At 44.0% G+C, this 16,456-nt stretch overlaps 1 protein-coding gene across 1 annotated transcript in view; it reads left to right on the forward strand.

Moving 5' to 3' along the window:
- SVEP1 (sushi, von Willebrand factor type A, EGF and pentraxin domain containing 1) overlaps positions 1-14,299 on the forward strand; it is a 171,483-nt gene extending 157,184 nt beyond the window's left edge. Inside the window, exons 47-50 of the mRNA XM_084629308.1 lie at positions 164-259; positions 6,161-6,256; positions 10,424-10,517; positions 10,990-14,299. Coding sequence (XP_084485434.1) covers positions 164-259; positions 6,161-6,256; positions 10,424-10,517; positions 10,990-11,020 — 317 coding nt within the window. The 3' untranslated portion in view covers positions 11,021-14,299. The remainder of the gene's footprint in view (positions 1-163; positions 260-6,160; positions 6,257-10,423; positions 10,518-10,989) is intronic.
- Positions 14,300-16,456: the final 2,157 nt, after the last annotated feature.

Consider the following 16,456-nt stretch of genomic DNA (forward strand, 5'->3'; position numbering starts at 1 on the left):
CACAAGCTCACTATATATTCCTTGCAATCAAGGCAAAGCTTGTCTTTGAGTTTTGCTGAATTCATTTGTCTTAATAACAAGGACTGTGTAAGATGCAGAGCTCTGGGCAGAACAGTTTCTGAATATTAACTGACCCTGACTGGACTGTGTTATTATTTTCCAGCCATTTGTCGATTCCCGTGTCAGAATGGTGGAGTCTGTGAGCGACCAAACGCATGCTCCTGTCCAGAAGGCTGGATGGGCCGTCTCTGCGAAGAGCGTATGTACATGATCTCACAATGTAGCTTGAAGATATGCAGTAGATAAGAGATGTGGATTTACAGGATGTCACAATGGATGTGCTGGGACAGTTATTGACTTAAAGTTTCAAAATGGCAAAGGCCATAACCTGTTCTGTTTGGCAAATTAGATATGAACTGCAACAGAGGACATAAATGATCTTGCTCGGTTGTGTGGAATAAAAGTGTTCCAAACAGAAAACAGCAACATGCAAGTGTAGATCCAGGGGACAAATCTACACACAAACGTGCACTGGTTTAGTTGAACCAATGTAAAGCGCTATTTGCACAGTCTCTCGTTTTGGTTTAAGAAGGTCTCGTTTCAGTTTAATTTAAACCTTCCTCGTAAAAGGAAATATGCCTGATCCAAACCAGAATAAGTATGTCCACACAACCTTTTGCACCAGTTTAACTCCATTGGTTTAAAATCACTCCTGACATTAAACCAGCGCAAGTCTGCATGCAAACAAGCCCTAGTATACTGAGAGTTACTAAGCACCCACAACTCCAACTGACTTTGAAAGTTGTGAGGGCCCAGCACCTGTCCGGATTAGCCCCTAGGTCATGAAAGTTCATCTTGCCATTGGAGGAAATTTTGGACCTAATTCTTCAGTATCTTGCAGCTGGTGTAGTCATATACACCTGTGAAAAATAGGTTTAAAATTCTGCCATTCTGATTTGGTTGCAGCAAAAACCCAGTTTTTTCTCATTTTGTCTGGGTGTAAACAGCTGCACAAGGCCATGGAGATCTGCGTCCTTTATTTATATCCGCAGTAGGCAATGGAAAGCTAGCATTCCGCCTCCTCTCCCCCCCCAGCCATTCCCATTCCGCCTCCTCTCCCCCCAGAGCCCCTTGCATGGCACAAAAGAGCTGATCACAGATGGTGAGAGACACAGGGAGGGAGGGAGCGGGAGGCGCTGATCGGCAGGGTAGGCAGAAGGTGCTGGGGAAGGGAGGGAGGGAGGGGCTGATAGGGGGGCTGCCAATGGGTGCTCAGGACCCACCATTTTTCCCCTGTGGGTGCTCCAGCCCCGGAGCACCCACAGATTGTGAGGCATAATTCCTAGCGACTCTATGAGAGTTTTGCCCAAATACAATACTGAATAAAAGCTACATAGGGATTTTAGGACTTTGTCCGTAATTATTATTTATACAGGGTCATAGAGTGTGCATGGTGCTATACAGACACAGAAAACAGACAGATCGCTGCCCCAGGAGGTTTACAGGCTAATTTCAACATGACTCAGTGTGGGATAGCAGTAAACCCCCAGGAGTAGTGGGTGTGTTGTGGGAAGAGCTGGAGTTACAACCGTAAAAGACTGAGATTTATGCTTTGGATTATGCGCACACCTTTATTTACTAATATACTCACAGAATATATCAAGTAGTTTGCATAGTTAGATGTTGGTGGTCGGATAATAAAGCGATGACTCTCTGGCTCCTTTGCCACCCACACCCACGTCCTGATTTTCTGCAGCCTGCCATGCCCTACGCCCAAGGGAGCTGGTGCTGGATTTCCCCTATAGGTACAAAGGATCATTTTGTGAGTAAGGGGCTGGACAGGGGCTGGGTTCGAATTTTGGATCTGCCACACACGCCCTGTGTGACCTTGGGAAAGTCAGTTAGGCCCAGATCCACAAAGGTGTTTAGGGTCCTAACTTCCATTAAAATCAGTAGAAGTTAGAAGCCTAATATCTTCGTGGATCTGGGCCTTAGTCTCTCCGTGCCTCAGTATCCCATCTGTAAAATGGGGATAATAGCACGGCCTAACCTCACAAGGGTGTTGGGAGGATAAACACACAGTTCTGGAGCCCACAAATACATAGGTTTCAGAGTAACAGCCGTGTTAGTCTGTATTTGCAAAAAGAAAAGGAGGACTTGTGGCACCTTAGAGACTAACCAATTTATTTGAGCATAAGCTTTCCTGAGCTACAGCTCACTTCATCGGATGCATACTGTGGAAAGTACAGAAGACGTTTTTATACGCACAAACCATGAAAAAATGGGTGATTATCACTACAAAAGGTAGTGATCACTCTCCTTACAATCACTTTACATAAGCTATTTTATGTAAAGTGATCACTCTCCTTACAATCACTTTACATAAGCTATTACCAGCAGGAGAGTGGGGTAGGGGGAGAGAAAACCTTTTGTAGTGATAATCACCCATTTTGAGCTTATGCTCAAATAAATTGGTTAGTCTCTAAGGTGCCACAAGTCCTCCTTTTCTTTTTGCATGAATACATAGATATCTGGATAGATAGAAAGGCAAATATTTCCATCTACAGTTAGTACTCAGAGATGAGCCTGAACCAGGGCAAACGCCCTCAGACATCAGGGTTTTGAAATCCCAGTCTGAGTCCTGCTGCTTGAGACCATCTCTAGTTATTACATTGTCACTGTACTTAGGAGTGTTGCATGTAAGTGGAGACCCATGGAAAAGAATGGCAGATCCCTTTACAGTTAACAGAGGTGAATTTGATTAAAGTATGAATATTGTTTGTCATGGCCTGTACACCATGTTTAAAAACAATCTATGAAATCCACTTACTTCCTGCAGCTGCTGCTGCTAAGTCTCTGCCTGGGCTGGGCACCACCAAATTGGCTACATGAAAGTGAGGAGAAGAAATTTGGCAAACAAATGGTTTGGCCTTCGGTGTTATAAACTCCAGCTGAATAGTGCCTTCATACGTAACGTTGTCTCTCTTCTGCAATCTCTGTGTCCCTTCCGACACACACACACACTTACTTCCTCTACTCCAGAGATTCAGGGTGAGGTGAGTGTGCCCAGTACCTTGCAAAATCGATGAAACGTCAGAAATGATTTCCTTACCTTCCTGGTAACAACGATGCTTAACCCAGTCCTCAGCTTTGGAAGACTAATGTTAGGCTCCTGGTCATTTTGATCTGCCATCCCAATTCATAGCCAGTCTCCCTGTATACACAAAGGAACGGACCGCTGACTAGTTAGATTAGAGTTCCCACACATACATGCGCCCTCTCTCTTGTTTATACAAAAACAGTAACTGAAGGGGGAGCCACATACAATGGGTTTTAAACGGTCTTACCTCATTTTGTGGCATTGTTTGCCATATAAAGAGAGTCAGTAATTAATACATAAGGACCTAATCTTGATCGGTGCTGAGTACCTGCACCTCCCCTCAGCTTCAGCAACAGATGCCAGTGCTGAGCCACCTCTCACGGTTACAAAACTGAGGTTACAAGATTCACTTGTGACAGGATTCACTCACCTAATATTTCATGGTACATTTGACTCAAGGGGTGGAAAAAGCTTATAGCGTGACTGGCCCTGCCTCCTGAGACTAGCTCTGCTGCCCTGAGAAATGTGGAGGGACCCTAATTTAACCGTATAAACAAAAGAGTAATCCAATGGCAGCATGGAATTCCTATTCCTTCTCATGCCTATTTTCAGCTTTGCTTCTGCTATGCAGTAAAGGACACGGGATCAGACCTTTCAGCCCCCAGATAGGGCACTTGGCTCCCTCTTCAGGGATAGCACCCGGTTGAGAATGCCACCAAAGCTGAAGAACTGCTGAATTTGACCTGTTAATTTCAATGTGTTACAATTAAGTGTCCACCACAGAGTTTCACTGGGTTTGTCGTCCGAACCAACTGAGAAGCCTTACAGCAGCCAAGCCCACCAGGTTTCACCCAGTTCTTCTTCTCTTGTGGCATCTCCATTAGTGGAGGTTTGCAAGCATGGTAGTCCATTCTCTACAATCCTCTGCTAATCTCTTTGTGTATGAGTAGTCCTTTTGATCCACATCATCCATCCAAGATCTTCTTTTGCTGCCTCGTGTTCTTCTGCCATCAGCTTTCCCCTCCAGTGCCCATAAACATGCATCGCCTGCTGAATCTCTGAAAATGTGCCTTAAATCTTCCTTTTCGTAAAATCTCTGACCAGCGTTTGCTGAGTTCCAATCTTCACCCAGTTAGGACACAGGAATTCCCATTGTTAGGGACATTTTGCAGAGCTCTCCTCCTCAAGGGGTCTGTAGAGCAGGACTTTATTTGGGGCCTCATTATAGTCTTTACCCCGTTGGTGAGCACTCGTGCAAGGATTGTAATGGCATTACTCATGTGCGTAAGTGCTTGGCGGTGTGAGTAAAAGTTGGCACAACAGCGGCAGACTTGCTTACAGTAGTGGGGCAGGGAATCCAGTCCGGTTTTTAATGCACACTCCAAGGATTCAGACTATTTGTCATCAAAATACAGCTCTCTGCTGTGTCTTATTTGGACAACTGCAACAAACACGTTAAACAGGTTTTGCCTAAAAGTCATCATCTTGAATTGCTTCTGCTGACATTCCTATTACTCTCATGATATTAGCAAGCAAACTGAGATTTAAACCACACTGACAGCTGTCAGAGTGTACTCCCCTTGAACCAAACTGGGGGTTTCAGGTTAGTTTGTTGTTTTATGGTTTGGAGCTTGTATTGTGTATATTTTATTAATATGTATATGGTTACAAGTACATATTATTTTCTGCAATTTCCCTTGCATATAGACGTAGATATATGTATATAGATATAATGTCAGACAGTATCTTTCTACCAACCTACCATTCAAAAGATAATGGATAGATGATCAATAATAGATCGATCATCTATTTCTTATCACCGTGGTATGCAGGTGTAGATACAGTGTCTCTTGATCACCAAAAGGTTTTTCCATAAAGCACTCTCTATCTGTTGTTTTAATCTATCCACTGTTACTTCAGGTTTTTTCCTTCTCCTTTACTCTTCCTCCTCCACTCTCATCTTCTCCCCACTTCCCCTTGTACGTAATAGTCTTCAAGTATGTAAAAGGTACATAAAGAGAAGTGTGATAAATTGTTCAGCTTATCCACTGAGGACAGGACAAGAAGCAAGGGGCTTAAATTACAACAAGGGAGATTTAGGTTAGGCATTAGGGAAAACTTCCTAACAGTAAGGGCAGTTAAGCACTGGAAGTACTTGCCTAGGGAGGTTGTGGAATCCCCATCACTGGAGGTTTTTAAGAACGGGTTAGACCAGGTGTGGGCAAACTACTGCCCGCGGGCTGCATCCACCCATTGGACCTTTTAATCCAGCTCTCAAACTCCTGCCAGGGAGCGGGGTTAGGAGCTTTCCCCACTCCGGTGCTTCAACCGGGGAGCGGGATCAGGGGCTTGCCGTGCTTCACTCCATGCAGTTCCCAGAAGCAGGGGCAGTCGGGGTTACGCATGCTGCCCCTGCCCCAAGCTCCAGCTCTGCAGCGTCCATTGGCTGGGATCCCAGCCCAGAGCACCCTCCTGCACCCCAGACCCCTCATCCCCAGCTCCACCTCAGAGTCTGCAGCCCCAGCCGGAGCCCTCATGCCCCTTCTCCCCCGCGCCCCTGCCCCAGCCGGCCCTCCATACAATTTCCATACTGAGATGTGGCCCTCGGGCCAAAAAGTTTGCCCAGCCCTGGGTTAAACAAACACCTGTCAGGGATGGTCTAGATAATACTTGGTCCTGCCTCAGTGTAGGGGACTGGACTAGATGACCTCCTGAGGTCCCTTCCAGTCCGACATTTCTTTGACTCCGTTTGGCCTCCCGTGCACAGTGCACAAATGCAACCTGCAGCGGGGACAGGATAAGAAAGATCCAGTATAGGTCTGATGCATTTGATTTACTCCCCACTGTTAGGCCAAATGCAGATTTGCCGCCAATGGATGAGTTTTATTCTCCTTGTAAGCAGACCACACGCAAACCTCCTGATAGCGGGTACAGAACAATAGATGAGCTGAGCTTTTGGTGGAATGAAGGTTTTGTTCAGCTCATCGCAACTTCCCTCCCTCCTTCTCTGGCACTGATGGTTTTCTTCTTTGTCCTTCCTCTCCCTTTATTTTTTCTTAGCGATATGCATCCTGCCTTGCCTGAACGGAGGTCGCTGTGTGGCCCCATACCAATGTGATTGCCCAACTGGGTGGACTGGATCACGCTGTCATACGGGTAAAACTACTTTTACTCACCTATGTTTCCTTTTCCAGAGTTTGTTGTCATCAGCGCCAAGCAAGGCAATATAGAGGCATTACCCAGGGCTCTATGGTAACCACTGACTGGCTCAGGAAAAACAAAATTACTTAATATTCCTGGAGGGTTTGATCTCCACTGCTGCCGGCCATTTTCAGAGTAATCTTATTCTTGATTAGTCTGCAAAGCAGCCTGCTCCCGTAAAGTATTATGTAGCATTATCAAGGGAGCTTTCTGTTAAGGACATGCAGATAAAAGAGAGGATTCCCACGGCCCATTTCCAAGGAAAGTAATATTACAATATTACCCAAGCGAGGAACGAGCAGAAAGCATGCATCTGAACTATTGCCTGAGCGTAAGAGTTGCTGAGCATCCACAGGTCACGCTGACTTCCGTGGGGCTGCTGGTGTTCCACGTCTCTTTTAGCTGAGACATCTGTGTGAACACCAACCTTTGCATTTGTGTTTGTCACTTTGATTTATCCCACTGCCCAGTGTTCATTTGTGAGGAAAACTGTACCTAGAACAAATAATTATGAGCAGAATTTGAACCTGCCCTTTAAATCAGAGGGGTCGCCGTGTTAGTCTGTATCCACAAAAACAACGAGGAGTCCGGTGGCACCTTAAAGACTAACAGATTTTTGCATCTGAAGAAGTGAGGTTTTACCCACGAAAGCTTATGCCCAAATAAATCTGTTAGTCTTTAAGGTGCCACCGGACTCCTCGTTGTTTCGGTCCTTTAATGACCTTCATGTTACTTAGTATTCAGTAGTCACTTGTGGGTGACTACTAACAGCATGGAGAAGAGTCAGGGGAAAAAGAGATGGGTGTCTTAGTATGTTAGACACTCTAAACACAAGTGATGCAGTTTGTGCCTTGTGTACAATACATTAGTAGAGAGCTCAGACCTTCAATACTTATTGCTTCTTGTTTATTTATTCCTTTGGAATACTTGAGCATCCATCCCCACCTCTCGGTGTAAGCTGTGTTAACTACATGTTCTGTATGTAGGCCAAGGTATGTTTAGCAGTGTTCTGGCTGTGATAGCGAACGGTGCTCTGCAGAGGTCCAGCACGTTGCCAGAGGCATTCTGTCTTTGGAAGGCAGAGGAGAGAGGCAGACTGAATTATTATTCATTATGCAAACAGTGTGCTAGGTGCTCAGGTCAGAGTCCTTCCCAGAGGAGCAATATGCACAAACCTCTACAACTGCCCTCTTTAAAATGATGTAGTATGAGCTCCCCTCAGCTTGTGCCACTAGTGAGGTGCTTGGATGGTATTGGGACCAGGCCATATCCCCAGCTTTGCCTTCTGGAGTACTTCTAGAGTGCAGCAGCTCAGGTCTTGCTCACTCTCCCCTGCGCTGTCATCCAAGGAGCATACGTGCTACCATCCTGGCTGCCCTGTGCGAGTGTCAAGAGGAAGGCAGCATCGCCTGCAGCTTCTCTCCTTGCTTGTGCCCATGCAGGGATACCCGGAATCCCAGCCCATAATATCTAGTTTAGACAATCCGAAGGACAGAATAGTGGCCCTATTTTTAAACCTCCAAACGGCTCAGGGGGTGGGGAATCTATGTCTTGGATTCACTGAGCTGCACTGCTACTTTTGAAATACTTTAAAGAATTGTGAGTCTGACGATCCCCTCCCTCTGGTGTAAATTAGATATAATTACTCAGACTTCAGTGGAGTTACCCAATAGTGTAAGTGAAAGGAGAATCAGGCCCAGTTTGTATAGCCATGTTGATCACACTTTATATGAATGTTCTATTTACAAATGATTTATCCAAGCTTAATAAACGAGAGCTGTCATGAACACAATGCAGACGTGAGCAGAATGTGTTGTAAATGTTTATAGTATCATCAGTTTAAGGTGTAATAGATGGTTATAAGTAACTTGATGGACTGGATAACACTCAACTAGCCCTGTAATAAAAGATGTATTAATCATGACTTATCCCTTTATAAACGGTTTTAAATGGAATCTTAAGTGTGACACAGTTTAATGGAGTAGAGGGCCTGATTCTGCCCCCACATAGTTACACCAGTTAATTGGACTGACTGCAGTAGCATTACTCTAATTTGTGCTGGTGGAAGTCAGAGTCAGTGTTTCGCCATTAATTAATAAATAGAGCAGGTCAGCGAATATGAGGGAATTGCCGTGTGATATGCTGCAGGCCTAAGCATTCTTCTGAAAATCAAGATGCTAAAGTAAAAAATTTCCAACACATCTAAGAGTAAAAAAAAGTAATGTTTTCTGAAGAGATATTTGTGTATGACAGTATGCAGTAATATTCCCTCTGATAGTTTACAAAGCACAGTGGGAATTATTGCTGTTATGTCTGGATGACTCAGGAGATTGGAGACAGGATACACAGCATTTCTCTTCAGCCATTTGAATCCATGCCAGATTGGAAATAACCCAAAATTGTTATCACCTAATGGTTGTTCTGCAACCCATATGTCATTTTTAGTGGACAGGTCTGCCCATCACAAAGTCCATCATCAGAACTGGCATCCTCATTGGCATTTTCAGCAGAAAGGCCAGTGTTAGATTCGTTATGGAGATACGGAACTCGCCTCTCACTTTTCAGTAGTCTGTTAAGGTTGGAGTTTTGAGGCACATGGGTGACGTGAGGTCAGGTGTGGGGCGGTATGTACCACCGCTGCCCTGACTGTACCTGTGCTGTGGATAAAGAGAGAATTAAATACAGTTACATGGATTTTTTTAAAGAATCTAAAGTAGTTTTCAGCGTGATGTCATTCATGATATTTAATGTGCCGAGAATGGTCCATTTCTGTGACCATCTGACATAATTTTGGTGCTGTATTGACCCCCATCCCTCCCTTTAAATGGACTGGGGTAGTGTAACACCAGCTGCTTTTGCCGATTCCTGCCAAGCAGTCCCTTTCTGTCTTCTGTGGCTCCATTTTTTAATCGGTTTCTGAATAGGGGGGCATTCTTGGTGCCTAAGTATTGTCCCCAGCTGCTGTCTTGCTCCCTGTGGTTTGCTTTTCCTCACCAAGACTGTATCGCCTGCCTAAGAGACTTCACATTTTGCAGCTGTCCTGTGCTATAAATTTCTTCCATTAGACGAAGCTCATTAACTGTGTCTTCTAGTCTACCCTAGTAATCGTATCGCCCTTCATCTCATGGCCTCAGGGTGGACAGGAAGACTTGGGGTTTTGTCTTTTTCTCTCTGTTTGCCTGATGTCCATTTGGCTGACACAGCAGAGTAACTGCAGCTGCATCATGCTGTCCTGACACTACTCCACCAAATAGGCTTGGTGTTTCTTCACGACTTGAAGTGCCCTGTGTCGTTCACTTACACACCTCATGGCTGTGAAGTTTCTTTCAGGAAGCTGTTGTCATTCTCTGCTTCCCCCCTGTTTCCATGTTCAGCTGTTGCTTTACCGAGAATTACTCCTCATCAGAAGTTAGTTTTTAAGTGGCTCTTTTGTCATCACTTTCTCCTTTTCATCGGGTGTATTTCCCCACTTCTGACCATGTTGAGTTTCTGCTTTTCTACACTCAGTTCTGGATGTTGTTTGTGTCTCCCATTCCGAGCAAACCTCTTGTGTTTCATCTCTGAAAATGAGGCCTTCTTTCCTATTGATCTCTTTGATGTGCTACGTTAACTCCTCCTCCTGCTTATATTTGCTTTCCACTTTGCTTGCCTGAGCTTGGAGCAGTAACGCATGTTTTAAAGCCAACATAAAGTATTTCATTGACTGTTTCATGCTGCTAGGCATATCACAGCAGCTAGCAAAAATAGCGAAGAGGGTGGCTTCACACTTAGCAAAGATCCACTTCTGAGCTTATTCTTTCCAGAGCAAATCATATCCAAACACATTTTCAGGGTTGTGTGGGGGTTCATGTTATGGTTTTAAGAAAAGGAAATGTAACACCTTGGCCCCTCCTGTTCTCTGCCCGTGGCACACAAGAGGTTAGTCTCCTAAGAGCTTTAGTACTTTTGTCTAAACCAGGTTATTGGGTTCAGTATGGCTGGGTGGGGTTAACTGGGCTCATTCTGTGACTAACAGAATGATACATACAGGGCTAAATGGATTTTCAAAACTTAATCTCCCAGATGAAAACTATTCTAGCCCTACTGGAGTACATATGTATACATGTGTGTATTTGAATGCAGCTGTGTGCCAGTCTCCCTGCTTAAATGGTGGGAAATGTATACGACCAAATCGGTGCCATTGCCCCGCATCATGGACTGGACATGACTGCACGAGGTAAGTGCTGGCAAACCGTCTTTCACATCAGGTTTGTGTCTGACTCTAACGATCTCATTAAATGGAAGGTAAAGTTAAATAAAAAGCTGCCCCTGCTCGCACCCCGCCCCCACTCCACCCCTTCCCCTGAGCTACGGCCCAGGGGACTGCGACAGGGGTCAGGCGCGCCCTGCACTCATGGGGCAGCAGGACGTGGAACGACCCGGCTCTAACGCGCTCCTCTCCACCGGCTTGTGCTGGGGGGCGGTTTTGCCCCAAGCCTGCTCCTGGCCTGCCCCCCACAGACCTTGGGCAAAGACACCCCCCACCACTCCCTGCAGAAGCCTGTGGGAGCTGCGTAGGGCACCACAATGTCTAGGGACGGCCCTGCTGGCTGTAATCACTTCTGCTTTCATTTTGAGATGCCTCACCCTGCTGGTTCATTCTGCATATTCTAGAACACTAATGTTGTTTTGTTTGTTTGTAAATGCAGGAAAAGGAAGGCTGGATTCTATCCCTTTTAACAGCAGAGGAACCATTTTATAAGAAGAAAATATTTCGTCAGCATAGCCACTGGGGCTTGAAACCTAATGCATTGTAAATCAAACCCTGTGCTTTTATTCCCCTGGAGGATGTTTTTGCTTTGTATTTTATTTTGTGATATATTTTTCCTCTACTTTTCCATTTTTAAAGAAACCATCTGTATTTTTTCATATACAAAAGTATAACAAATATATGCTGCTACACACACACAAATTTACAAATTCTGCTGTCCAGTGAGGAAATAGCTTGTGTACATTTTGGTCCTTGCCATTCCTTGAATACAACTGGTTAATTAAAATACACTTTACTGCCAGTCAAGAGTAAACAGGATGTTGCACTTCTGGGTACTAGTTGCCAAAGCCTTACTGTAATTCAGCAGGTTTCAGAGTAACAGCCGTGTTAGTCTGTATTTGCAAAAAGAAAAGGAGTACTTGGTCTGAGGAAGTGAGCTGTAGCTCACGAAAGCTTATGCTCTAATAAATTGGTTAGTCTCTAAGGTGCCACAAGTCCTCCTTTTCTTTTTGTAATTCAGCAATTAGACTGTAGACAATAGTTACTGCAGGCTAAACTGAGCTGTGAAGCATTCCATGATACTTTGCACCTGATCTCACTTACACCTATGAGAACTGGGAGTAATTTGACTAACATCAATCTCAACCTGCTGACGCTCTGCTAAAATGGAGTTATACCAGTGTCAAACTGGTGAAGGAGGAGAATCAAGCCCTATAGTTTTTGCCCTAAGGAATTAATTTTCTTTGAAAATGTTTTATTGAGAGGGTGTTTGTGTTAAATTTACCATAGATTTACTTGGGAAATAGTCAAAAGTGTAGACTAGGTGGGAGAATGTTGTGTAGCTCAGAATGAAATAGACAGACAACTCCAGTAGCCACATCCATGGAAACAGGTGATATTTGTAGTATGCAGAACCATCGGTGAACCAGAAAAATAGTCGCTCTCACACACATACACCTTGCCAACTAAGAACTTACAAAGTGCACAATCTGCATAGGAGTGAGCTATTCCAAGTCATGCGTAAAGTCTGTTGCGTGCTCTCAGACACGCCTATTGCTGAACTTACTAGCGTCTTACGAAACATGCACCTGAGTGCCCTTGTTAAAAATGCCCCTCAGTATTTTACACTAGGGATTCAAGACACTGATGCTTACCTCTTGCTAAGTAAAAGCAGGGGGTGAAAGGAATGTTTGGGGGGGACAGAGTGTGTTTGGTATTAGCATTAGAGAGCAAACGTCTGATGTATGAAAGGAGTTACTGTATAAGAATTTGGCTTAGAAACCTTATCTGACACGCCTTTCTACAAACACTGTGCTTGCTAGGTTAAAATGCTCACGTAATAAAGTAAAATTAATATCAATGTCAGGAAAGAAGAGGAAGGAAATAATTTATTTCATGGAGCTTTATTTACTCTTAAACCACTCTGTGTGCACACTCTGGTTCCCCACCCTTCCCTTGTATGTTTAGGTATCCCTTAGGAACGCATCCAGGGAAATGTAGTCAGAAACAAAGAGGAGTTAATGATGTGTGTGCTGTGGGCACCAGTGAAAGGAAAACATCTGATTATTATGGTGCCAACTATAGAGGCAGAGAAAAATGACAAGTGGATTCTGTAAGGGTAGCAACTGTCAATTTAAAAAAAAAAAACATGGCTTGGAGAAGAAAAGGAGGGAATTTTGTAAAACGGAGTCTTCTTTTCTTATCTCAGTTCTAATGCAAATTCAATTCCAGCCTTCAGCCTGCAACCACAGCAACCAATTGATAGAGATTTCCATTCAGATTGTAGCATGCTATAATTGAACAAAAGCAATTAGAAGAGTTAAGGAGCTTCTCTTCCTATCAAGCTGAGGTAGTACAGGGCAACTATACTGTAGCACCCAACTCCACTACAGTGAGTTTCCTTTACCATTTTGATTTAATCATTACTGCTAAAATATCAGAATATGATAACATTGTGCTGAACTATAATTCCCCCGAAAGAAATAATGATATAGCAATTTAGGTCTGGGAGAGGTTTGCACCAAATAGTTGCGCGCATGCTGTCAATAAATACTGTCCTGGGGAATGAGTCACCACCATTTATCAATACGCATTTAATTTGCCTTTCTCTTTGCTATCAGCAAAACTCTTCATTTTCATTTTTTATTTTGTTTAAAATGTCCTGGGAATTTAGCAGTGTTTATTACAAACATTTAAAAACTGGTAAAAATCAGTGCAACAAATTAACTTCACAATTGTGTGGGTAAATACTGAGGGATGGGAGGATAGGAGGAAAAAAGCAACAAATAGAGAAGAGTAAACGCTTTTTGATGCTGTGGTTAATTTCATGAACTGTACATTAATAACACTTACATATCTGCATATGAGTGTATCTTCCACTACGTTACCTTATTTTAACAGGCAGCCTAACATTTACACTTAGACAAACATTATTAACATAAACACATCTACCTAATGTCATGTCTTGGGTTTGCTTAACACAATCCGTATTTTCATGGACTTGAGAGTCCAAAATTTGGGTGAAAAGCAGTAAAAACTGAACAATTGCTTTTTTAAAACCCAAGAATTTTTCAGTAAAAATCTGGTAAAACTGAAAACAAAGGGCCTTAGCTGTCCCACACAGAGTGTTACTGGAGGCTTTCTGGTCCATATGACCTGTTTTCAGTACACCACCAAGAAACTGCAGGAGAGGGAGTGGGTAGATGGAGAAAACCGAGCTATCTTTTTATATATACACACACACATATATATATACACACACATACATACATATATATATATATTGTTCTTGTTTCTTTACAAAAACCAAACCGTATCTTTTCTACTGTGTCTGTATAGTGTGTGCACTTTCTCTCCTCGTGATGCCCTGATTCTGTCTTGCCCTGATGCTCTCTTTGGAGTAGAACAATGTTGTGTATGGAGGCACTCTGTGTTGATAAGAGACTGCTTAAGAGGAGCCGCACAGCCACATGGCCTGCCTCTAGCACTGGAAATTCACATGGATGAAGAGTTAGACAAGACTCAAAGACCAGTCTGGAAAAAACATGTCATTAGCAGAGCTGCTGGCAAGGCACAAAGGCTGTTCTAGTTAATGATCTTTTGCTATTTACAATAATATAGTCTCAGATGAACAATCTTTTTGCAAATACTGTATTGTCATTTATGTCACTGCTTGTTGTGTGTATTAAATGACTTCTGTGTGATGCACTTTACACTGTAAATAAAGTTGCACCCTATTTAGTACCTGTAAATACAATTTTGCGCTCTTTCATTAATGCCTGACAACAGCTTCCTGTGTTTCCTCCCAGCTCTTCATGGCCTGATGTAGGATTTCAGGTTGTTAAGAGACGTGGATCTCCACTTAAATAATTAATAATCATTCTGAAGGACTAATCCAGTACATCCAAACTTCATGCTTTAGATGCAGGTGCAATTAGCAGTGTTTTTAAAATCCTCTCCTCTGGTTGAAGATACGTTAAAAGCGAGTGGGCCAAACTCAGGCCTGGTGTAAACAAGTACAACTCTATTAAAGTCAACATCTGCTCTTTGCTATGTGTGACCAAGCTGGATTTGTCCCAAACTGCTCATCTGGACTCCTTGCATTATGCACTGAGAGTAAGTGCATAATTTTCAGAGGAGCCCTGAGGGGATTTTCAAAGATATCCAGGTCCCTAGTGAAGGGGAGCTGGGAGCTAAACTCCCTTAGACTCTCTTGAAAATCCCAGTAAATTATGGAAGATATGATAGAATAGAAGATATTCCCAACAACCGATGTTACCACTATTCCATGCAAGGGAAGTATAGAACAGGTCAGCCAAACGATCTTTTGCAAACCACACCACTGGTTGCAGGTCACATGAGAAATTGCACTGGATTTGATGAAAGCTTATTATGGGGCTTATTATTTGGCTTGTTTGGTGGTATTGAGCGGCTGTTTTCATGCAGTGGTGGCCTGTTTTTTTCTGCTTGTCTCTGGAGTCTGCTTTTTAGGGGGGAAGGGGATTATGCCCTATGCTGTTTTTTTTTCCTCAAACTCCACCCAGCAGCATGGCATCGTGATGCAAACTCTGCCCAGCCACATGGCCTTGTGACACAAACTGTGCCCTGTGGCATGACCTACAGATACAATCCCTTTCCCCACTTATTTCTTGCCTTTTCCATCGGTTTTTAGACCAATCGCGCTTGTTTGCGGCAGGTTTTCTGGCAACCCTTGCTGTTAAACTTCCTGGGTATGGTCACTTTTGCATCCCTTTTTTATCTAGAGCCTGGAATTCTAGTGCTGGGTGATTGGAGCAAGTTCCTTCATCTCTTTGCAACCCCATCTGTAAAACCAGGATAATGAGCCGAACCTCCTTTTGTGAAGTGTTTTGAGCTCTGCAGGTGGAAATGAGAGTATGAGTGAAGTATTATTACTAAATGGGAGGATTGGCCAAAGCATCCAGAGAGAGACCATTTCCACACTGAAAGTGAAAGGTCACCATTTCACCTAGAGGACTGTGTCCTTGATGACGATTAACCTTTTCATACACACGCACACCCCTCCACCCATGCACAACATTGCCATTCCCATCTGGCTATTCATCTTTCTTCGCAATAGGAGCCATCTGCCCTGACCCTTCTGTTACCAGCCCCACCTAGATTCACCCTTCTGCCCTTTGAATTTTTACTGCAGGGTGTCAAAAGCAATTGCAACTCTCTCCTCCCGGTCAGTGCACTGTTCTCAAATCCGTTCCCTACTTGAACTCTAGGATCTGCTTGTTCATGTTCTTACAGTGGGATGCTACTACAGGAGAGGGCCTGATCCTGCTTCCATGGAAAGTAACAGGAGCAGGGCCCCTGAGGGAGGGTCCCATAGTGCTTTTCATATCATCCATGCATAATGTTATGTCCCATCAGGCAATCTACGTCCCCACCCCCACTTGGAGTGGTGATGGCTGGGGAAGCAGCATGGGGGCCATCTTCTCCCCCAACTCTACCAGGAGCAAGGGGAACCCCCAATACTTACCCCAGCAGCTGGGATGTATCTGCGCAGGGGCTGGGCTTGCAACACTCTCCTCCTCCTGACAAAGAGTCCTGAGGTAGGTAGTGTTGCAGGTGGCCCCCAGAGGAGGGGGAGTTAGCACTCCTCGAGGTGCATGGGGTGCAGGTCACCCCTACCAGGGCAAGAGTTTCAGCTTGTCTGCAGACTTAGAGCCATCCATTAATTTGCCTCATGCAAACACAAGGGATAAACACCGACTTGTTTTTAAATGAAAGCTGAGATGTGGATGTAATCACATGACTCCAGCAGCTGATTCTTCAGGTATGGATTTACAGCATCAGTGCCTTAATCCGGTGCTGTTTCCTATAGGTTTTTTTCCCTTTAGATTTTAGAGAATGTAACGCTGGTATGAGCTGCTAAATCA

Source organism: Lepidochelys olivacea (assembly GCF_965140295.1).
Source record: "Lepidochelys olivacea isolate rLepOli2 genome assembly, chromosome: 5".
NCBI classification, from domain to species: Eukaryota; Metazoa; Chordata; order Testudines; family Cheloniidae; genus Lepidochelys; species Lepidochelys olivacea.